General features: G+C 39.3%; 1 protein-coding gene across 1 annotated transcript in view; it reads left to right on the top strand.

Annotated features, from left to right (window-relative positions):
* Positions 1–24,440, top strand: part of GABRB1 (gamma-aminobutyric acid type A receptor subunit beta1) — a 387,348-nt gene that overhangs the window by 478 nt on the left and 362,430 nt on the right. Inside the window, exons 2-3 of the mRNA XM_011281892.4 lie at positions 143–234; positions 645–712. Coding sequence (XP_011280194.2) covers positions 143–234; positions 645–712 — 160 coding nt within the window. The remainder of the gene's footprint in view (positions 1–142; positions 235–644; positions 713–24,440) is intronic.

The following is a 24,440-nucleotide window of genomic DNA, read 5'->3' as shown; positions in this document are numbered from 1 at the left end:
CTTTTTTTCCTTGGTGTTTTTCTTTTTTACATGCTTGCTGGATCATGTAGCTTGTTATTTGGGGGTAGGTGTGCTTGTCTATATTTATGTCTGCTCGCAGTTTGTGTTCATTCTGAATACGGTCCCTACTTCTTCCCTTCAGCGCCAATGAGCCCAGCAACATGTCATACGTGAAAGAGACAGTGGACAGATTGCTCAAAGGATATGACATTCGCTTGCGGCCGGACTTTGGAGGTAATGCTTCATCTTTTTTCAACCTGTAACCCATATCTAGTTCTCCTTTCCTGTCAAAGATAAATGTCAAAAAAAAAAAAAAAAGCATGTCATTTCCGCAAGTGTGCGCTACGCCCAACGCCCTGGACACACACACACACACACACACACACACACACACATCCCGGACCCTCAGTCTCAGGTGGATGAAGCCCCAGGCAGAGCCGACCTTCCCCGGCCCGACACACCCTCTGCATAGTCACTGCATCACGCGTGTGCCCACACCTGTTTTCCCAGGCTGTCCCCTGCAAGGGGGAGTGGGGGATGGAGGAAGCCCATTCAGACGTAGTAAGCACAGGGAAGCCCCCCGCCTCTCCCCATCCTGTCGCCACTCTGAGAATGTGTCCATAATGTGTCCCACCTCCCCGCAGGGCCCCCTGTGGACGTAGGGATGCGGATCGATGTCGCCAGCATAGACATGGTCTCCGAAGTGAACATGGTGAGTGGCCTCCCGACGCGCCCGCGGCCGGGCTTACGCAGATGTGAAATGGACCGGTCCCCGCGCCCTCTGCGTTTCATTGGCGGTCACCTCGCCCCGGCCCCGGGAGTCCCACTCCGCGCGCTCCCCACACTGGCACACACTCCCCACTCCCCACTCCCCGTTGCCCCTGGTTTGTATTTCCAACACACACACACACACACACACACACACACACACACACACAAGCTACTGCAGTGTTCCGGAGGAAACGTGCTCGGCACTATTTGGGGAAGGACGGGTGACTGTGGTGCTGGAGGATCGGGTGGGGCGGAGTCTGAGCGTTACTTTAGCAGGGTTTCCTTTGGTGTTCCGATGCGGAGGGCACCACCTGCCGGCGGCCCGACGGCCTGCAGCAGGGTCCCCGGACCGCGGTTCGCCGCCGCCTCCGCTCCGGGAGCGGTGGCCCAAGCCCCCCAGCCCGCTCAGGTCCCGCCACCGAACGCCCAAGCACTCCTTCAGGGTTTCAGACTGTGCCCTCCCTCGTTCCAGGCTCTGGCACACCTTGTGGCAGGAGCAACAGGCTGAGACAACAGTCCATGCTTGTTAATAGGAAAGTGCTCCAGACAGTTTCTGGGGAGGCTTGTATTGTTCCCTTGTGAGGGTTGATGAATTTGTCTTCCAGCATCTCGCAAATTTAAGTGGAAACCGAATGGGTCGAGTCACTGCTTTGCTTTATGCTAGAAACTTAAGCAGGCCGGAAAAGCCTGATGATTAAAGGGACCGTGGAAATTGGGGGGGGGGGGGGGGGAAGAGGGCGGTAGTAACATAGCGCCCTCCTTTCAAAAGGTTAGCATTCTTCTATTTCCACATTTTCTTCTCCCTTTCTGAAGCTGTTGCACAGTAGACTGAAATCATAGCTGTCGTCTTCTCTATTGGCTGTTTCCAACCACTGCGGGGTAGCAGTTTTCTAGTTGTTAGAGTTTCTAACTGTTGCTTCTCGTAAGGTAGGGGGAAAAAAAGCCTGTTGCTTTTCTAGAACCAACCATCTAGGGAATAGCTAGATCTACGTGAGCAAAATGCCATTTTTATTTCATTTGCGAAAAAATATTGTGGCAGCAGAAATTTTAGACAGCCTGAATAATTTAAAGACTAAAACCCTCTGGGATTTTGTCACTCTATAGCTGTAAAGGCTATTGAATTGTCATTTCATTACGAGTGTGCCGTGTTATCTTAACATGCTAAGATTTAAGAATTCTTTCTTTTTTTTAGCTTGAGTCAAGGAAAAATAAATATGTTTATAATCTATTGAAAAGGATTAGAAGAAGTCTATTAAATTTCTGTATTTTATAGTTGTAACTTCTGCTTTAAATAGCTTATTTAAAATAAGGTGTCTCTGGTGGTTGTATTGGAAAAAGAAAAACAATTTTTAAAAATGAATGCATGGTGAATATTTTCTGACTCAAGGAAGGTTTTTTAACAGACTGGCTTATTAATCATATTCTGTTCGCATACATCTCACTACCACAAAGCAACCCAAAACACACTATTTACAAACACTGGAGAACGTAGTAGTAACGTGCACATATACAAATCATACCTAATCTATGCCATTGCAACTGGATAAATTAGATAATGAAGATAATGAATTACAAAGTAGTCTATATCATGTAGATAAATGATGATAATATTTTCCTTTCCAAGTCATTTATTTTGGCATCTTGTAAGTACCAACATAGATAATTTATAAAATGGGAGAAGATTCAGACAGCTTAAAAGGCAAACAGTGCCTTTGCTGGTGGTCTATTTTCTGTATAGGGTACTATGCTTTACAGAATTTTTAAAAAATGTATAATTCTGTTGACTATATTTACAAACAACTTTGGAGCTACAAAAAGAAAATGAATTGAATAGGGAAGTTGTTATTAACCAAAACAACCATTTCCACAAAAAAAGCTCTGTGTAACTAGTTGTTCAACTGAATTCATACGTAGCCCAGACAAAGAGGATTGAGTTTAATTGCAGTACCCCTGGAAAAAGCTCCTAATGATGGAATAATACAGCCTACTTACTTACTGTACTATGTATATATGTACTTGAGTTTTTAAAAATACTCCCCCAACAGATAAGCCTTTGAAAAATATATTGTACTAAAATACCAATTACCTTTCCACTGGGGTGTTAGAAGCATGGTGGGAAAATAGAAAACACTGAACATTGAAAAATAGTAAACCTTGATTTACTTACTGTTCCTTGTTTCTCCTTTTAAATGAGAGCTACCAACAAGATCCAAGATCTATTTTACCTTCTCTCATATATGACAAAGCATTGAGATAAATAGGTTGGAAAAAACACCAAGAAAAATGGAAACAAAGAGGACTTTTAAGATCAAGGGTTATCACCACAACCTCAATAGTTAGTTCTGGTTAAGAGCATTGTCTACAATATGCTTTGAATTTTAGATAATATAAGTAGGGCTGAAATGTCAATGGGAAATAAGGCTCAATGATTTTTATATTAAACATGTTTTAGTACCTTAATAGGCAGTAACTTTTGAGGTTATTTAAAAGGAATTTTTTTTTACAAAAATTGACAAAAATTAAGAATGGACAAAGAATATAATAAAAAATAGCTCTAAAGAGACTTCAGACTAAAGTCCATTCCTAAAACACTGTTCATTTTTATATTTTTATTCATTAGCATTATTACCCACCCATTCCATAGCTGGGAAAATGACATGATAATTGTACATTACATTAATGGGTTGGAAAATGAGGCTTTGTTAGGTTTTGGTCTTTTCTTATGCTACCCTATGTGAAATATAATTCTATGTCGGTTTATAGCATTATCTGTTTTCAAGACTAACATAACATCGAGTATTTTCTGATTCATGTTCTTCAGGACATAGAATGCTACTCCCAAATTAAGAAAATAAAAGCTAGCTTTTATGGTCAAGAACCTATACAATCCAAAATTATTGACTCTGGGCAGTGAATTCTGAGCAGCATTCCTCTGAGGAGTAATTCCAATGCAGAAAAAAAGAAAACTATACTGAGGAGCAAGACTTTTCAGGAATTAATATTATTGATTAGGAAGAATTTTTCTTATGGCAACATGGGATATACTATGCATGCGATAGTGATTATACACTGTTATTTTTTGAACAGTTATATTTTAAAAACTACTGTGATTTCCATTTGTTGTTTTATTAAACACTTCAAACCTCCCCTTAGTTTCTGCCAAGCCATAAACCTACTCTTTCTGTCTCTCTCTGTCTCTGTCTCTTTCTCTCTCTCTGTAGACTAAAGATAAACAGAAGGCAGTTGGGGCAAAAAGGAGACAATAGACCCCATAAATTGCCTTTAAGTAACACTAATATCTCTCAATATAAATTCAGTGAAACACAAATGATAATAAGCAGATCTTCTCTTTGAGCAGAAGACTGGGGAAGCATGATATTAACTACCTGCAAACAAGAGTTGAATTCTTGCATTTCAGATTCCAATAACTAGTTGTTCCTTCTTATTAAGAAGGTGGCTTCTGATGATCAGGTAGGAGTTCCAAGCATAAAACTCTCTTTCCCTGACCTAGAGAACAATGTTCCAAGTGGGCACTCCCAGAAGACTTTACATCTATTGAGTCTTGACCCAAGTAACCATTCCTAGTAATAGATAGCACCATGCATTCATGGTTTCTTTTCTTCCTTCATGCATGGGTGGATGCAATAGTGAATGCTCTTACAGGCATTGGAAATAACAATGAAAAGAGTAAAAAAAAAAAAACTTGCAAAAGCCTCAAATGAGCCTGTTACATAAATAATACCTAAAAGATAAACAAATATAATTTACCAAGTATCCACTGTTGTTAAATTGCCCTGTTGTTGCTGTTGTGATTTTAATATTTGATTGCAGAGGTTTCTGGTGCATACTTTGGTTATGTCCAATTATCATCATCTTGGTGACACAAAACAGTCACTACTTTCAGTATCCCCCTGCCCATTTCTTTAAGTCAGTGTTCTTCAATCTATACTGCATACCTGAATTGCTCTGAGATCTTAAAATGATAAAATGCAAGTTCTGAATCAGAGGTGTGGGATGGGGTCGGCATTCTGCATTTCCTAGGTGACACCCATTACTGGCGTGTGGACGGCACTCTGTGCGGCAAGGTTGTTGTGCGTTATTCTGAGATCTTGCATTATTGAGAAATGAGCACCTTTTTCTATTAAATTTCCTGAGGAATGCTATTATTTCAAGGTTCCAAATTGAGTTTTAAGTTAATTTCTAGATAACCAGGTAGCTGTGCTCAAAGGGGAACATTAGTTTAGTAATTGATGATTAAGCAATAGGACAAAGACAAGAGCCTGGATGATGGGGCTTGACTTAACTAATAAGCACTTCTCTTAAATGTGTCAATACTCATGAGTCAGCCAACCTTACATGAGGGCTATGAAAGTGTTTCCAAGCACAGTAACTCCGACAATACTATCCTGCTGCTTTACAGAACACCAGTGACTTTTCTTAGTCAGAATAGAGAACATTGCAAACTGTCCCCTCCCCACCCCCCGCCACTGAAGAGCTTGCAATAGCTTTGTAAAATAGTCTAAACATACCCTTGTTGCTGTCAGGAAATTCTCTGAGGTTATAACAAAATCACTTCGCAAATAGAGCAAATAGGTCAGTATCATTTAAAGGTAGGAACAGCTATCAGCAGTTAAATAAAGATAGAAATGCATTTTTCTCTTATATGAGTAATCAACCAGGTCTCACTTTTAGGTGCTGGGTTACAATATTACACCATCTTGAGAAGCTGAGAGAGGAAAAATGTCCCTTTGCCATTCTGTTTTGAGATAACAGAAAGATCTTTTTGTACCCTAAGCCACATCAAAGCAAGGCTCTCCAAATTTTTTGAATGTTTGGGTTCACATTTGAAAGCCTATGTTCTTGGAATCATAAGGCCCTGGGTATTAAAGTGTGCAATACGATGAAAATAAATAGTAACACTTATTGAATACATCCTGTGCATGAGTTATGCTTATGGGGTGCTTTGTATCACTAGCTCATTTAATCCTAGATTTAAGGTTATGGGGTTATTATCCTGCATTATAGATGGAGAAACTTAGGCTATAGTGATTAAATAGTTTGCTCAGAAGTTACAGAGCTAGTAAATGGCATGGCCCAAGTCTGAAACCAGGCAACCTGACTCCAAGGCCTGGCTCCTATCTGCCAGGCAAGCAGAAATATATTCCCAGTATGTAGCTTTGGAACCTTGAGTGAGTCATTTGACTTCTCTGGGCCTCAGGTTTCCCCTCTGTAAAATGAGAGTAAATGGCACTATTGCTAAACCTTTTTTCAGTTCAAATATTCTATGACATAAACTTAGGCCTTTAAAGAGTTTAGACTCTGCCCAAAATAAGATTCTTCCATTCCATCTTATTCTTCTGTTATAGTCTATCTTCTTCCATTTAGTTCTCCTGTTAGATATGTCAATCAACAAACATTTATTGAATTCCTATGGAGGACAAACTATGGTGGTCTCCTGGGAACAGCACAGCAATGATTGTGTGTCATCTGGGGCCTCTTAAACCACCATTTTAATTGGTCATGGCATTATTGTCCTTTTTTTTTTTTCCTAAGCACATTTCCAAAGACAGCAATAAGAAACAGTGGATCAATGGTCTTCAAAATGAGACTTGACTGATTCCTGGTTTACATTGTACCGAATGTTGGAGCCAGCACCTAGACGGAAATTTTTCTATCCAATTCTGTCCACTGTGTTCAAACTGGGAAAATCACTCCACTCTAAATTAATAAATTTTTCAACACTTAACGTGAAACAGTAAGAAACCATTACTCTCCAGGATCTGGGTATCCCAAAGATTTACCCAAACCACTTAAAATCTTTCCATCAGGTGGTCTGGTGGCAACAGTAAAGCTAAAGTGTTCATCTCAGCTGAATATTACTTGATATCAATTCTCTAAGTGTTTGATACTTTTTGTCTTGGCAGACCCCCAAAGTCTCAATAGCACCCTCAAAACACAGAGGAATGAAATCTTGCTATTAGCAAGGAAGGTAAAAAATTTCAAAAGAAAAATAATGGTTGTAAGTGTTTCCAACTGACTTGAGTTTTAATAACTCAAATGACATTACCACACTTGAAAATAATAGGAGGATAAATAGATATATGCTTATAATTGATTAAATGTTAGTACAGAGCTTCCTCATGAACTTTTTCACAGCACTAAATCCTATTTTTTTATAATACCAGAACCGAGTTTCTATATTTTAGAATACTTGTTTTCAGCAGATTGTACATTTCATGAAATCTTTTGACTATCCACCGAAGGAGGTTAATAGTCTGTGACATATAACAACCTATTACTCAGCCCTTGACAGAAATGTTCAAGAAAGGATTTACAATTAATTCTTACAAGTAGTTATACATTAGAGAAAAGGTTGGCCAAAGAGTAAAAGATGTGTGGGTTTTCTTTTTTGTGAGCCCTGTTATCCTGTTTTAGAATCTTTATTAGTCCTCATTGTTTTTCTACTAGTAGTTTTTTTCTGCTACCCCTCTGTTAGGCACTTAATGTATGCCCCCTCTTTCAGCCCAGTACAACTTGTCATTGTATTGCATATTTAAGATTAAAAGGCTTTTTTTCCAAGAGCATTCGTTCAACTACTCTACTAGTCTCTGTCCTCGTAGAATTTACATTCTTCTCAAAAAAATTATTTAAAACTTTATTTGGCAGAATGAAGATTCTTTCCCTTTGAGAGATTTGGAAACATTTACAGTTATTTTGTTCTTGGGTTGTTTTGGTTCAACACATACTTATAGAACAATTCTTTTTAAAAAAAAAATGTTTTTAATGGGTCCTAGGGATGGAAATATGACTAACATATGCTCCAAACCTTCAAATATTTTACAGTATACAAGACAATGTATACCTAAAGTTATTTTATTTATTTATTTGGGGGGCGGCTTGAACCCATGAACCATGAAGTCATGACCTGAGCCAAAGTCAGATGCTCAACTGACTGAGCCACCCAGGCACCCCACAAATATAATTTCTTCATTAAATGCATGTAAAGTGTTTCAAATTGTGTCTATCACATAGTAAGTACTAAATAAATGTTAGCTATTAACATTATTTTTTAATATGAAATTTATTGTCAAATTGGTTGAAGATATTTTAAAATGATGTGTTAGGTGCTATGATGGAGACATGTATGTCCAAGATTCTATGGGAACATGGAAGAGTGGTTTCCAAGGTGTAGTAAAGGGTTAATCCTGAGGAGAATCTTAAAGAGATATAGTAGTTAGCACCATGTATAGGCTACAAATGAAAAGAAAAATCTTTCAAGCAAAAAATAAGGGCATAAGCATTGGCAGTTGTGCATGAAAATAGCCTGAGTGTTTCAGAAACCACAGGTTAGTCACTCTTGTGAGAACTTAAAGAGGGCGGGGAAGATTGTCAAGAGATAAGATGATACTAAAAGCAAGGTGTAGGACAGTGTTATTGAATGTTCTCCTGTGTATAAAAAGAAGGCTGTCTCTGTCTCTGTCTGTCTGTCTGTCTCTGTCTCTGTCTGTCTCTCTCGCTCTCTCTCTCTCTCCATATATATATGTGTGTGTGTGTGTGTGTGTGTGTGTGTGTGTGTGTATACACACATACATATTTACAGAACACACACACACACAGTATATGCACTGACCATTTCTGGAAGAATATACAAAAAGTGAATGGTTGTCTCTTGGAAGTGGAACTAGGAGTATGGCCTGAAGGGATACTCATTGTATTTTACATACCTGCTTGAGTTGTTTGATTAAACAAAAATATTATACATGTTTTAAGCTTTCACTCTAAAAAGACACACACAAACGCACATGGAAAGAAATGATGCTGGAATATGTATGCTAAGAAAATGAATACTAACCCTGAAATACAGAAAACGTGCTAAAGGTTCTAACAGGTGCTATGTTTTACATGTCAGAGAGATCATTCTGGAAGTGATGTGGAGGATGAGGTAGAGGAGGATAAAATTGGGGGCAGCATTCCTAGTTAAGAAGCTAAGAGGGTGGTTCAAAATCCAGGTGAGAGGGGATAAATGCCTAAAGTAGAAGAAGAATGACCTTAGGAATTGGAAGTAAAAAAAGAAGAAGAGATAATCTAACAGAGGCAAATTGGAGGGATTTTATGACTGGTTATTTTTTTTAATTTTTTTAAGTTTATTTATTTATTTTGAGAGAGACAGCCTAAGTGGGGGAGGGACAGAGAGAGAAGGAGTGAGAGAATCCCAGGGAGGCTCCATACTGCCAGCACAGAACCAGACCTGGGGCTCAAACTGAAGAAACCATGAGATCATGACCTGAGCCGAAACCAAGAGTTGGACACTGAGTTGGACACTTAACTGACTGAGCCACCCAGGCGCCCCATGTGACTGGTTATTTAATGGAGATTAGAGAGAAGATGATCCTAGAATGCCCTATGAGGTTCCATGTCAAATGATCGGCACATGTGGTACCATCTGCCCAAGGATGGAACACAGGAAAAGAAGCTCCAACCATCTTATTCACCACTGAAGTGGGTATGTTATCAGAATTAAAAAAAAAAAAAAATTGCCAGAGCATGTTACTATAAGCTTACTTGTGGGGACACTGGGGTAGAATATTGGAGACTGAAACTGTCCTGAAGAAGACTAGTTCTTTGATGAGTTTTCTAATTCTGTTCGCAAATAAGGCAAGCTCTACAGGGAGAAATCCTGGGGTGCATCAATGTGGTGGCTCAAATGAGCTGATTAGAGATAAGGAGAAAGGGTGTTGGCAGAATAGAGTGTAGTCAACTTTAATCTCTAGCAATATTGTTCTTTCTCTGTGAGGACCTAGACCCTGATAGTATGTAAAACATACTTCTCAAATTCGTCCAGGGATGTAATCTTTGTACTCTGTTTTAGTTGCCTTTATAAAACCAAATAGGTGGGGAAAAAAGATGTGTGGAGAACTCACTTACGCAGCATCTGCTCTCTTCTCTACCACGTCCCCAAAATGATTCAGAGCCCTTCTGGAACACTGTGTTTCCATGTGAAGTCATGTGCAAGCACTGTGAGTTCTTGCAGAAAGTGTATTTGGTGATGACATGAGACCAACAGAACACAAGTGAGGCCAATAGCATGCCTCGAGAAGTGAATCTTAGCTGCCAGGAAATTAAAAAGTAATTCCCAGCTTTGCTGAAGAACTGAAACATCTGAATGGCCTGATGGGAATGATTTTAAATGAGAATTCAACAGAGCCCTGCCCCTCACAAATGTTCTCATGGAAAAGGGATAGCTATTTAAGCAGAGGTGTATTCATACATTGTAATATTTGGTTTAGAGAAAAAAGGCAGAGATGTAGCTGGAGAAATAGATCCAAATAGAAAAGGATTCTTAGGTAGCTATTAGCAATCAGCTAACCCATACTAGAGTATGGGTTAAGGCACTTCAGATACAACAGGAAAGTTAGAAGCTAGATGCCTCGCTCTTGTTGCTGAATGGATTAATCAGGGAAGTTGCTAGAAGTGAATCCTGCTTGAATGAGAGGGTTATTTGGGATCCTTCCTGAAAGCGGGGGAATAGATTTGTTGAAAGCTCAGGTTCCCTGCCTACTCTAACCCTCTGTGACTCATGGTGAGATTTTTTTTCTTTCTCTCTTTTCTTCTGATCTATTATTTTCAAGAGAATGATACACAATTCTCTAGTCAAGAGGAACAGCTTTGTGGTTTCCATAGAGACATTTCAATGACATTTAGTTGAAATCCTACCTAGAATATTTCTCATGTCAGAGGCCTTCATTTCTCCCTCCTACCACTCGCAATCCCTCTCCCACCCAAATCCATCTAGATCTACTTTAAAGCCCACAGGAAGTCATCTTTCTTCTGTGGAGCCTTTTCTGTAGCCACACCAGAGAGAATTATGCTGGAGAAAGAGTATACAGGGCATATAAACAAATCAAGACTCCAAAGAGGCAAAAGACCCAATATAATATAACGATCCTCTTTTAGTCCCAATAAGGTTTTTATTGACCTTGTCTTTTCACCCTGCACTATGTAAGCTCCAGGAAGTTTAGGATTATATTCTTTATGCTCTCTGTGTAGCTCCTAGCATATTATGGGAACTTAATAATAACATTTATTAGGATTATAACATAATTTTTCTGGTCATAAAGAAGTGTTAGTAATAATGTCATTTGAATTTATTAATTCAGAAATTAATAGCTTCTCTGTCAGGTCTACCTTATGCCTGAATCTGTAATTTTCTTTTATGTTGATCATGAATCAGGAGCCGTTTCTATAGAAACAATTTTATCACATGGCACAGTTTCACACACAAAAAACTACTTCATGACAAATATCAGTGCAATGTATACACACACACACACACACACACACACACACACACGCATGCAACCACCTAACTTTTCTTCAGCATTAAAAAATAATGACTGCTTTTCATTCTTCAAAATGTCATTTCCATACTGGCACCTGGACTATCACTATTTCTGGAAATATTTAAGAAATTGTTAAAGAACCACTTGATTGATGACTATAAGGCAAGTGACATTTAAAAAGAAGGAGAATCAAACTTAACAGGTAGCATATGAAAAGGGATTCCTCAGCCAATCTGGAGAGGTTATGAATAAGTAGATTTTAAAAGATAACCCAATAACTTTATTAAGTTTCAAAATATAAACTACAAAACATGTCTAATTGAGAAATATACATATTTAATGTATGTGTTTATAATCTATCTATCCATGTAGTTATTTTTGCTCTAATTGTATCCTTGCTGCTACATGCTAAGTTTGCTTTCAGATGTCAACTTTTGTCTGAAACTTCCAGATCCACAGAGTAATTGGTCATAACTAGTAAATGTGTTTATTCAACTGCCACACTAAATGGTGATAAAAGATTCTTTTTTTAAAAAAAAATTAAAAAATTTTTTAAATGTGTATTTATTTTTGAGACAGAGAGAGACAGAGCATGAACGGGAGGGTGAGAGAGAGAGGGAGACACAGAATCTGAAACAGGCTCCAGGATCTGAGCAGTCAGCACAGAGCCCGATGCAGGGCTCGAACTCACGGACCGCGAGATCATGACCTGAGCTGAGGTCGGATGCTTAACCGACTGAGCCACCCAGGTGCCCCATGATAAAAGATTCTTTCCACTGACATCACCACCTCTGTGCCCACCCCTCACACACACACACACACACACACACACACACACACACACACACTTCAGCACATCCCAAAGAAACAACTGAGAGAACAGATTCCCAGTTCAAACTGACTGCTGAATTGAGGCTGGTGAGAGCAGACAGAGAAAATTCTCTATAAAGCTTAGTTGAAATATAATTGAATATATTCAATTTGTGAATTCAATATAATTGAAACTCTTGGCTTAATGTGATAGGAACTGCTTTTTAGAAGTTTTGAAGTTGGAAATTGGAGGAGGGAGACTGGCTGAAAAATTTGTAGAGTAGAAAGTACTCACAAAACTGGAAAATTATATTCAGTCCTTGTGGGTTATTGGTCCATATCTCCTATGTCATGCTACCACCAGTTTTGGATATGCTCCTATGTGCTCTGTTGCCATGAAGTTTGAAGGGGACTTTATAACCAGGGGCTCTGAAATTATGGAAGGATATCACAGGTGACACCTGCCCTGCTGTGCTCAACATCACTATCGTAGAACATAAGCGTGTCTTGATGAGCCATGTGTTTGAATAGTCATAATGAAGTTTTTCCACATTTTGAAGGATTTGCACCTTTGGTTCTGCAAAACAGAGATACGTGAACCCAAACTCAAACAAAGCAGTTGCTATTATTCTTTTCCAATACTGTTAGGTCTCACTGACTGGAGGTTTGTTATTGAGGCAAAATATGGGATTCTGTTGGTATTTAGGTAGGGAGTACCAGTGGGAAGCTAACAGCTTAAAATGCCATCATTTGTTCCTGATACCCTCAGTTCTGATTACTGCTGAATTGCACATAACCCCAGAGAGAGGCAACAATAATGCCAGAGTTTAGTTCCTGTATTTACATCAGAGTGTGAAGGAATGGTTTAGTGAGGGAATAGGTTTGCTTAAGAGACAAAGATTAGAAAAGGATACGAAGAGAAGAAGGAAACAGGAGTTATTTCATACTTTTCTTAGAATCAGCGGTTTCCTGACTTTGGGAGCCGATATGAAACAGCTAGAAAAAGTGACTGAGGTGTGCTGAGACAGCATTTGTGTGGTCCACACTGATCCTCTGCCCTCAAAATGTATTTTGCTTGATCTGACAGCAATGCCTGATATTTTGTAACCTGAGATGTGAAATCAACAAACTCACCTCCATTCTCTGGAGATGTACCATCCATACCGATGGGCAAGGTGATGATAATATCTGGCAGTTTTAATTATAGGATAATATCTTGTAGTTTTAATAACTTTGTAGACAATGAATCTTATAGTTAAAATCAGTGTCTAGTGGGCAGCATACTGGCAACTTTTTAAGTCCAGACACTCCCCATCTGGCGTATATAATTTTGGTTTTTCTCCTGAAGTACATTCCCCTTGAATGTGCTTCTGTCAAGTTATATTTGAATAATTTTAAATCACTTTAAAATGTCAGGATGATGTTGTATCCTCATTTATACTCTCAAGCATAAATCTTGTGACTTAAGCCCCTTGATTCTCAGTTTCATGTAAAATGGAAATAATAATTTCTGCTTCACCTATTTCAGGGAGCTGTGAGATTCAAAAGAAATAAATCATATACAAATATATGGTCTGTATATGTGATATATAAATTGCAAATTACTATATAAATATTAAATGCTGGTATTTTCATTATTTTACCATCATCTCCAAAGCTTATAATGAATTTCTCTGTCTTTAATGCCAGGACATCAAGAGTAACATTGATTCACAACATGAATAATCAAATATAGTATTTTTGTTTAATATTGGGGTTTTCATCATGCAGTTGAAATTTATAGTACTTCTAATTGTGAAACTATTCTGTGAGATCTGAGAGAAAGAAATGGAAAATTTCGTTGACTTTCTCTTGGTTCTCACTTCTCAAACTTAAAGTTTCAGTCTGTGTAGGGTCCTCCCATACCTCTCTAAATTTCATATTTTGTATTACTCCCTGGTAATGTGGTTTTCCATAGGCTTAGCCTAGGAATTAGGGCTCTGGAGTTGATTTCTTCAATTACAGACCCTCCACCTGCAGGATCTGTTACCTTGACATTAACTTTAGAGTAATGATATAATTTGTTTTCTAAGCATGCACTTTTGAGAATAAAAGGGAACACTGTTAATATTACCTGGGACAGGAAGTGTAACCAACACAATGCTGGGAAAGTCAAGACTACGACCATTTTGTGACACTGAAAGCCTGAATTTTTTCGTCTTTAAGATGAGGATAAGTGCTACTTTCTTCTTAGGTCATTAAAAGCAAAATAAGATAATGTGTCCCCAGGCTTGGGGAAAATATTGGTTATTTTTTAAACTGATGCTTCTTCTTTATTGGGCACTTACTGTGTATGAGGCACTGTTATGAGTGCTTTATATCAATATCAACATAGAATTGATATGTCATATCAATTGATATGTCAATATCAACATAGAATTATGTGGATGAGATAAGATAATAAGAGTTTTTATCCTAAAGTTTGAGATAATCAAATTAAAATATCATCTATCAACTTACTTTTGCTTACCAAGAACTTCATAAGAGCTAAGAATTGTGAAAGGTTATTAAAAATTGTAGCATTTACTTTATTCCTTCAAGGAACATCCAAAAATCTCATGGAGAGGGTAAGTTAAGAAAAAGTAACTGTCTTCATGAGGTCATAATTGACCACAAGTAGCACTAAAAAAAAGTGCCCTGAAGATGAGATCACAACTCAGGACATCGCAGAGAAAATGCAAACACGCTGAGATGTTCAAGATGAGATCATGTAGGTAGGAAGGTGATGAGTATTCCAGGCAGAGAAAATAGAACTAAAAAGACTGTAGAGAGATAAGAATACTAAGAGTACTCAAGAAGAGAGAAATTCACTAACAATATTTGAATTTTAAGGCTTGGAAAATCATTCCTGCATCTTAATAATGAAAATTGATACTTATTGAGCACTTCTACAAAACAGGTACCATTTAAGTACTTCATAATTATTAACCCATTTAATCCGTCATGCAGCCATATGAAGTATGTCACTATTGTTTCTTTTTTTTTAAGGAAGAAGTATTTGATTTTTTCATTTTTTAAATGTTTATTTTATTTGTTATGTTATAAAACATTCATTTTAAATGTTTATTTATTTTGAAGGAGAGAGGAGAGGAGGGGCAAAGAGAGAGGAAGAGAGATAATCCCAAGCAGGCTCCACACTGGCAGCATGGAGCCCTACATGGGGCTTGAACCCACAAAGCAGGAGATCACGATCTGAGCCAAAACCAAGAGTCAGATGCTTAACTGACCAAGTCACCCACGTGCCCCTCATTATTATTTCTATCTTATGGGTAAGGAAACTGAGACATAATAAAGTTAAGTAACTTCCCCAAAGTTACACAACTAGTAAGTGATAGAGCTGTGATTTGCACTCAAGACTTTGATCTGCATGCCAGATCTGAAGATGCCTCCATAGTCTGTGTGTGGTAGTTTTGTCATGAAATCAGGTCATAAAGCATCGTTATTTCCAATAACATTTTTAAGTTGATTTATTTATCTTGAGGGGGAAGGTCAGAGAGAGAGAGAGAGAGAGAGAGAGAGAGAGAGAGAGAGAGACTCCTAAGCAGGCTCTAGTGCAGAGCCCAATGTGGGCTTGAACTCATGAATCCCCAAGATCATGACCGGAGCCAATCAAGAGTCAAACACTTAACCAACTGAACCACCCAGGCACCCCTCTAATAACATTTAAATGTAGGTTTCAAAGATTAGGAAACATGATTAATAGTTAGCAAAATGTGTCCTACAATGAAATGCATTAGCAATTGATATTATTTAGCTCAAAGTTAAACTTTAAAAAGGTTAAAGAGTACCTTGATTAACGTCTTTAGGTTATGAAAATGTTTGATCCATTCACGGATTTAAGTCACATTGGACGATTTAATGCAAGGTGTCACTTAAAGTGCTGTGTAAGGTACTTACTGGAAATAGAGAGAGAAAATGGATTTGATGCTGCCGCTGAGAGAACTCAACTTGAAAAAAGAAGCAAAGTTTAGATTGGACATAAGGAAGAACATCTTGACTGTAATGAGTAAGAAGATGCTGGAAGGAGCTATGAAGAGTATCTGGGAACTGTCCATCCTTAGAAAGCCTCAGAACAAGAAAAGTTAATTATATCTGTCCCAGTTGGCTTATATGGCTCTTCTGTCTAAAGGCAAGAGGGCGACATAAGAAAGAGCCTTTCTCTAAGACCCTTCCCAATTGAGAAATTTGAACTTCGAAGATTTTTACTTGATAGTTACAAACAATTCATTGTAAGATCTTCAAAAATCCCCACATTTTGATTACTTTTGCACTATATACTTAGTTAAGAGGATTACAACCACACACTCAGAGCATGTGAACAGGGCACTTGGCTGGGCTGTCATTAATTCAGTGGCTCTTTCTGGAGCAGCTAACTTATTGACCTTATAGTGCATGTTACTCAAACTTCTATCTCAGAAAAAGTTGCCATGTCACTAACTTTCGGGGTAGTTAATGAAGAAGAGAGATGCAGGAGATATTAAATCCTCAAATGCCAAGAGTTTCCTGTAATGAGAGCTTCTTAAAGATTGTGCCTAATAAATGCCTTCTGCACAGGGCAGGCTGAATAAAATTATGTTGAATTAAATTGAAATATAATGCATTCAATTCAAGTCTGTGTACACATTATTACATCAGTATTTAGTCCTGGGAAAAAGGGCAACTCTTAATGTTAAGAATAGAAAGTTATTAAAATATAATGAATACATACCATGTATTGGGTATCAGAATAAGTATTTGAAATCAGTTTTTACAAGAGCCACCTGAGATAGGAATATTTAATATCTCTCTTCCACAGAGAAAGAACTGAGAAGAGTAAGGCTCTGGGACATTTGAGATGGAGTTGTGTTTAAAGTTCAGGCCTGTTTGACTTCAGAGTCATACATCTAACCCCCTCTCTTTGGTTCTGGGACCCAAATCCAATGTGTGTGTGTTGGGGCAGGGAGTGATTCTGCACACATACAACAAGCAATTCTCTGGAAACTAGCTGGGTGTCCTATAGTTCAACTTAATTCTGACACTATCTATCTTGAGATATCATCAGGTTCTCCAGGTTAAAGTTCAACCCTACAAGACTGTCTCCCACTTCAGATTCTAGTCGCAAACCCTCGTTTTTCCCTGTACTTCTGACTGACTGGCATTAAATCAGAGGTTCCCATGATCTCCTCCTTGGGTTTGATTCTTTTTTGCTATAGTGGCTGATAGAACTCAGAGAAACATTTTACTTATAGATGACAGTTTATTATAAAAGAAATATTTTATCAGAAATAACCAGATGAAAGAGATGCATGAGACAAGATATAAGCAAAGGCTTCTATGTCCTCTCCAGGAATAGTGTTGTCCCAGCACCTCCAATGTGCTCGCCAAGTGGGAATCTGTCCGAACTCCATCTGAGGAGCTCTGTGGCAGAAAATACAGGGGCAAGGGTGGGTGAGGGGAGACCAAATATGTATTTCTTATTCTAAATCACAATATCATATGCCCCTTCTCATATTATCCAGCCATCAATTCTTTCTGTTTTAGAGTTCACTCTGGTCTGAATTGTGTTATAAAAACAGATCTTTTTTTTTTTCCCTCTACATGAAGGGTCAGGCAGAATCCTACTCAAAAGGATCAAGTTTTGGGGTTCCTGGGTGGTTCAGTCGGTTGAGCCTCTGACTCTTGTTTTCAGCTCACGTCATGATTTCCTGGTTTCGTGAGTTCGAGCCCTGTGTGGGGCTCTGCACTGCCAGTGGAGAGCCTGCTTAGGATTTTCTCTTCCTCTCTATCTCTGCCCCTTCCTCACTTGTACTGTGTCTGTCTCTCTCAAAATAAATAAATACACTTTAAAAAATTTAAAGAAAGGATGAAGTTTTGACTTTCAGGGCTCAAAATAAGCATATGCATAGGAATAGTTGGCATTCCTGATCCAGTTCAGCAGGATTACAGATCTTTCTCGACCTGAGGATGGAGTTACATCTCGTTGACCCATTGTAAGTTGAAAGTATCCTTAGCTGGAAATGTATTTAATATTCGTAGCTTCCCGGACATCGTAGCTTGGCATAGTGTATCTTACTCACCCCAGAATTCTCCTATTTGCCTACTGTTGGGTAAAATCATCTCCAAAGCCAATTTTATAAGAGAGTGCTGAATATCTCATGTAATTTATTGAAGATGGTATTGACAGTGAGAAGCAGAATGGTTTTCTGGGTACAGGATGGGAGTCAGTGTATGGGCTGCTGACGATTGTTCCTGATCTTCCGGCTGACTGGGAGCTGGGACTGCTGTCGCTGTTGCAGCCCAGCGTTACGAGAGTATCACACTGCGTATCACTAGCCTGGGAAAACATCCAAATTCAAGATTCCAAGCGTGGTTTCTGCTGAATGCCTATCGTTTTTGCACCCTCCGAAAGTAAAAAAAAAAAATCATAAGTAGAACCATCATAAGTCAGAGACTGTCTGTATTTCCCTGGACAGAGCCTTACCTCTTAATCTTTGCATGTTCAAAGACTTAAAAAAAAAATGACTCACACCAGAGGAGAGTGTCGTTTGGTGGGAGCCCAGTTTCTTGCTTCTCCCTCCATTGACATCCTTGTCATGGTCCATAAAGCAGGCAACACAACATTTTTCCTGTCAGGTTTGCCTGCAAGGGTGATTTCTTTGTTTGAGTTCAAGACGAAGACCCAGAAAATCTAAAATCTGTTATTTTTCAATTCACAAGATTTCCTGCAAGCGGAAAGAAAGAATTGCTCTCCACTCCAGGATTCTCTAATGGGGGCAGGCGGCAACAAACAGGAGGGGGGCAGCATGCCAACTGTTTCTTGGTGGGGAGAGTAGGGAAGCTAATTAGACAACCCATTTCTGGGTAGAGAAGACAGAAAAGGCTCAGGTATATTTAGCTCTTCTTATTTTTCCCACTGACACTGAGAGAGAAATCAAACAGGAATATGTAAAGGTCAGATCATCTCATCACTGTCCTTTTAGAAATGGGAAATTACATTATGAAATGCGGATGGCATCTTGAGGTTAAAATAGCAAGTTATTATACCACAAAGTTTACAGGGGATATTTTTCATTTTTCCGCCTCATGGAGGAAGATACATTCAAAATACATTTGTTTTACTTTTTTTTAATGTTTATTTATTTTTGAGACTGAGGGAGACAGAGCGCGAGTGGGGGAGGGGCAGAGAGAGAGAGGGAGACACAGAATCTGAAACAGGCTTCAGGCTCTGAGCTGTCAGCACAGAGCCCGATGCGGGGCTCGAACCCACGAACCGTGAGATCATGACCTGAGCCGAAGTCGGACGCTTAACCGACTGAGCCTCCCAGGCACCCCTTAAAATATATTTATTTTAAAAATTAAATACAGATACTAAAACATGTGAAAACCTGTGTTTCTTTGGCTTCATCGGAATGATGGCAACGGAGATATAACAATTACTTCGCTTACCTCCACCGCAATAATAAACCGAAAGGATTTCTGTATATATTTCTGACTTCTATATATATATTCGATATCTATTTCTAAAGTAGAATACAGTCATGGAACACAGTTTGGGGGAAAAACAACTTGCTTGAAATAAACTGTTGTTCCTGTATTTCAAAAATGCAGAGTTAGGCTATTCGAGAGACCACTAAATTCTGCTGAAGCCATTACAGGCTTTCATGCTTTCTTTCTTGGGGTACTAAATAAGGCATAGTACTGATACTCGCTAACAGATCTTGCTGCATTTGTTGATTCCTCGCAGCTGAGGAATGATATGTGCTCTTACCTCTCAGTGGGGCGTTTAGCAAGGACATGCTTAACTATGCATGTGCTTTCGCCACAGACTGCAGTCCCACACAGGTCCAGGCACACCTGGATCAGGTCACGTCAGAACTTTATTATCTTCGGTTCCAGGATTTTGCCCAGTTCCCGGGCTAAAGGGTGGGTGCAGCACAAAGTGGCTTCAAGAAAAGTTATAATTTTCGGCGTGATGCATTGTGGGTTTTACTGAGGTATGAAAATACGTAATTTTGGAATAATGTTCATAATTCACATCATCAGACTAGCACATTATTTTATAACTTCTAAATTCCTTTAACTTCTGATTGTATTAGAGAGTTAATAGGGGGGGAAAGCCCATGTCAGCCAATAAATATATGTATTTTTAAGAGTTTGCAGCTAGGAATTCCAAAGAAGATGTTTGTTTTTGTTTTTTTGAAAGATTTCAGATACAAAGGGGAAAATAAAGGCCAGGGCAAACAGTTCAGGAAAGTAGAGAATTATTTTGATAAATTAGAGTTTCTAGATACCTGCCTATCATTTTTGTTGAACAGCTGCTTTGCACATGGCTTGCTATAAGCATACATTCAGCATTGGGAGAAAGACTATTTTCCCTCAAATTGCCTCCTTTGCATTGAGAAGCAAATTAACAGCAAATGTTCCGTTCTGTCTCCTGACTCCTCACATCCCCCCCCCCCCGCCCCTTACTCTACATGAATGCAAAGAAAAACTTCAATCACAAACTCAATTTCAGTGTCATTGACAATTCCTCTGTCTTCTTCCACCTTTCCTTCACTCTCCTGCTCTTTCCCCCATGTTTCCTTAATTTAGTAATTAATGGAGACTCATCTGACCACCATCTGTTCTGAAACAACAACATGGTAGAAGACGTATGGGCTGTTATTTAGCCCACCCTGGGTTCTGGCGCTGTTTTTGTGAATGCTCTCTCTGTTAATTTCCTTGTCTCTGAATGTTGGAGCAAGGGAAAAAATGCCATTCAGACTCACTGAGTCTGCTTCTTCTTTCTCAGGCAGGCAGGCACAGATTATGTCAGTAGGAAGATACATATTTAGGTTGCCCCTTCTGCTTGCTGAGGAAAGCAGGAAGGAAGGAAAAGAATATTGAGATTTCAAAGGCTCTACCAGTTATTCCGTGGAGCTAAAGGGCAAGACCCAGAATAACTGGCCGTTTGGGTAGGGGAAATGTTAGTGAGCTTTTGGAAATATGAATTATGTCTAGAGTTAGGAAGGGGAGAAGAGCGAGAATTCTCTGAGCTATAATCCAAGAGGAGTTGAGGGCAGAATAGAAAATGGAGGACCAGGGTGAAAAGGAAGACTGGAGACAAAAAGAGCTGGGGAAACTAGTCAAGAAGTTGAAATTCTCACCAAATAATTCCCAGCGCCAGAGTGGCTGAAGGACTTTAAAACTGGGGTTTTAACTGTTTGATGTTATGTTATTGTTCATTGCTGTCATATAAACCACCATCGCTTCTCTATGTTTTCAAAAAAGTCTGTGATTTTAGAAATGCTTTGTTGGAATGGTTTTGAGGAGGGAGTTCCACATCTGGGTCAGCTTGGAATATAGGGAAGACAACAGCCATGTACTTAAGACTAGAATGATAATAAGAATGCAGAAGAAATAGGAAATCAGAGCCAGAGGTGACTGTGACATGTCTGGACATGCACAAAAATCCCAGGGAAAACACTGGAGTTTTAGTAGTACATGATGAAGGGCTTGGGTTAATTGATTTCAGTCTCAGAGGATGTCAGCTGACATCTGGTTATGAATAAAGTATGATCAAAGCCACCATGTAGGAAGCAGAGAGCCTGGTGCCTAATAGGTGCTGAATAAACTTGGGTCCCCTCATTTCACAGAAATAATATGGAGGCCACTGTGCCACTACAGGAAAGGATTATGGGAAGACTTCAGTACATAGGAAGTCAAGAGCATGGCAGTAAGGCATGATCAGTGTTTTCTTCCCTGATTTCCTGTGGGACCTCCCATGGAGGTGGAAAACTCATGCGTGAGTATTGATGTGCATTTTCAGACATAGACCGAAAGTGTGGGGAGAGGGCTTTCTGGCAATTCAGTCCCTGTAACACATGCATAATTACTTAAAAGAATATGGCCACCAATTTAAAGTTGTGTTGCACACAGACTCAAAAGCATGAAGCTGCCATAGTCACAATGTGCCTTAAGACCTAGTTTGTGCTGCCCCCTTTTAAGTACCAGAGGTAGTGAAGCCCAAGAATTCTGAACCAGTGCCTTAAACTCATCAGAGACACGTACCCTGTTCCTGGCTATTGCTGGTTCTGCTGATCTTTCTGTTTGCATCCCATGCTTTCTAACTTCCTGTTCAGTTCTCCCATTTTCCTCCCTGGCTTTATCTTAGCATTATGAGTCTTCCTGTCAATGTACCTATTCCTTTGTGGATTAGCTTCCAAAATATTCAGTGGACTTACATACCAGGTGATTTGAACCTGCTGTCCCTATAGAAACAGATGAGGCCCCTAGCTGGGCATACGTTATTGGGCAAACTTGGGGATAAAGCAACTGCAGAGTCCATAAAGGAGATAGGCATGTTGACAGGAAGATGCCTAATGTTAAGGCAGATACAAGGAGGTAAATTAGAGATCCAGGCAGAACACTTCCATTTGTGAACAAAGCTGAGATGTCCAGAGAAGAGAGAGACAGAAAGAGAGCACCAGCTAGGGCTAGGGTGAACTCAGCGGGTACAGTTAACTGATGGAAATCAGAGAGGAAATTCAAATATGAGGAAAAAGAGAGGAGTAGGAAGGGACGTATTGCAGGTTGGGCTTTTCTGTTTATCAGGACGTATTGGAGGATGCTCTCAGGAACAACTGCTGTGGGACAGTGAGAGCACAACACTAGGCAAAAGGAGAGGTGAAACTTTGGACTTTAATAGTACATGATGCAGTGAAATTGAGTCAAGATGCCATTGCCACAAATGCATAACTAACCCCAAGGGGAAATTTGGAGCCAGAATGACATCAAATTACCTGGAATTGAGGCATATGGCCTGGGTCTTTACATTCTCACCTTGCACCCCCACTCCACCATCACCCGCTCCTGGAAAGGAGATGTGAGTGACTGTGATGGGGACATTCTCCAGCCAGGGCATTCCTGGAGAGGGATTCAGCAAAGATATCAGCCACCACTCCCAAGAGCTGGTGAAATGAGTGTTTCAATCTTGAAAGGGCTGCGAGGTATGGGCTGGGCCTCACAGCATCTCCCTCACACCCCTAGAGACAGAACACAGCCGACTTAGAGTGAATTTCCCTGAGAGGCTCTACGGAACTTAGTCTAGCACCATCCACACCGATTGTTTCATGTGCATTGGTCTTGCTTTTTACCTAAGCTCTAAACCCATTGAGTACCAGTATCTCATGTCATATAATTTTCTGTCTCAGCAATTCCTTTAACAGAGTAATTGGCCCAATCTAAAATCAACAGGAAAGCAAGCCCATTGCCTGTGGTAATATGATGCTGAAATATTTAAAAATTCTTTCTCCATATTTTGAGAAGGTATAAATGATCTCTCATTTACCAAGTTTTGTCTTTCCTACCATGCATGCAGATAAATGGTTCCTGACTGAACAGGTTATGAAACTCTGTAGCAGTTACAGGCAGCTCTGTATCTTGAAAACGCAAAGGGAAAGGTAAGGGAGACCGGGAGAATGTAGGTGTGAAAGTGAGAGTCTGTGTTCTTCAGTGGAAAGAACACTTGACCAGAATCTGAAGACCAGCTTGTGTTTCTTGCTGTTGTGTTTCTTATCACAGGATCTTGAGAAAATCAGCTAAACTCTCTGAGACTGCCTTCTCTTCTCCCGTAGTGATCAGGCATCGTGTTGTCTGCTTTATCTTCTCGAGTAGCAGTGGGAGTTGGGCTGAAGGATTGTGATAAGGATCAATAGATGATTGTCTAATATGCTTGACGTCTAAAATGCAGTTCAGGAGAAGTTTTATTATTATTATCAGTTTCTGAATGGAGTTTCTAAAATTCTTAAATTTTTTTTAACTTTTATTCATTTTTGAGAGACAGAGACAGTGTGCGAGTGGGGGAAGGGTAGAGAGAAGGGGAGATGAAATCTGAAGCAGGCTCCAGACTTCCAAGCCATCAGCACAGAGCCTGAAGCAGGGCTCCAACCCACGAGCTATGAAATCAGGACCTGAGCCAAAATTGGACGCTTAACTGACTGAGCCACTCAGGCACCCCAAGTTTCTAAATTTTTTTCCCCACTTGTTATATTGTATAGAGTAACAAAAAAGTCATTTAGGCTTTTTTTTTAAATCGGTCAATGTAATAGAAGAAATATACTTCATTCATGATGGTAGGACATGAATTGTTACATCGGCTTCTAGATTCCTCATTTTTGAAGTGAACAGTGAGGTAAGTTAGATGGTCTCATAGATAGATAGATGATAGATAGATAGATAGATAGATAGATAGATAGATAGATAGATATGGTTTCTAAACTTCATAAACATGCATCTTCCACACCAACATTCCCATCAACCAGGGGAAATGAGACATTGATGCTTCTTGTGTGGTTAATAAAGTTACTTGTTTGAGGGAAGAATGGTACTGTAGATGTGTATGTAGCATAGAATCTGGGAGAGAGTTTAGAAGAATTTCAAAATACCCAGGGAAGAAAGGTTAACCTCAAATAATTTCAGACTGCCAAACCTAATTATGGGTTGGAATTAAATGTTCTCCAT

Source organism: Felis catus, chromosome B1, assembly GCF_018350175.1.
Source record: "Felis catus isolate Fca126 chromosome B1, F.catus_Fca126_mat1.0, whole genome shotgun sequence".
In the NCBI taxonomy this organism is placed as follows: domain Eukaryota; kingdom Metazoa; phylum Chordata; class Mammalia; order Carnivora; family Felidae; genus Felis; species Felis catus.
This window is presented reverse-complemented; position numbering and strand designations above follow the sequence as displayed.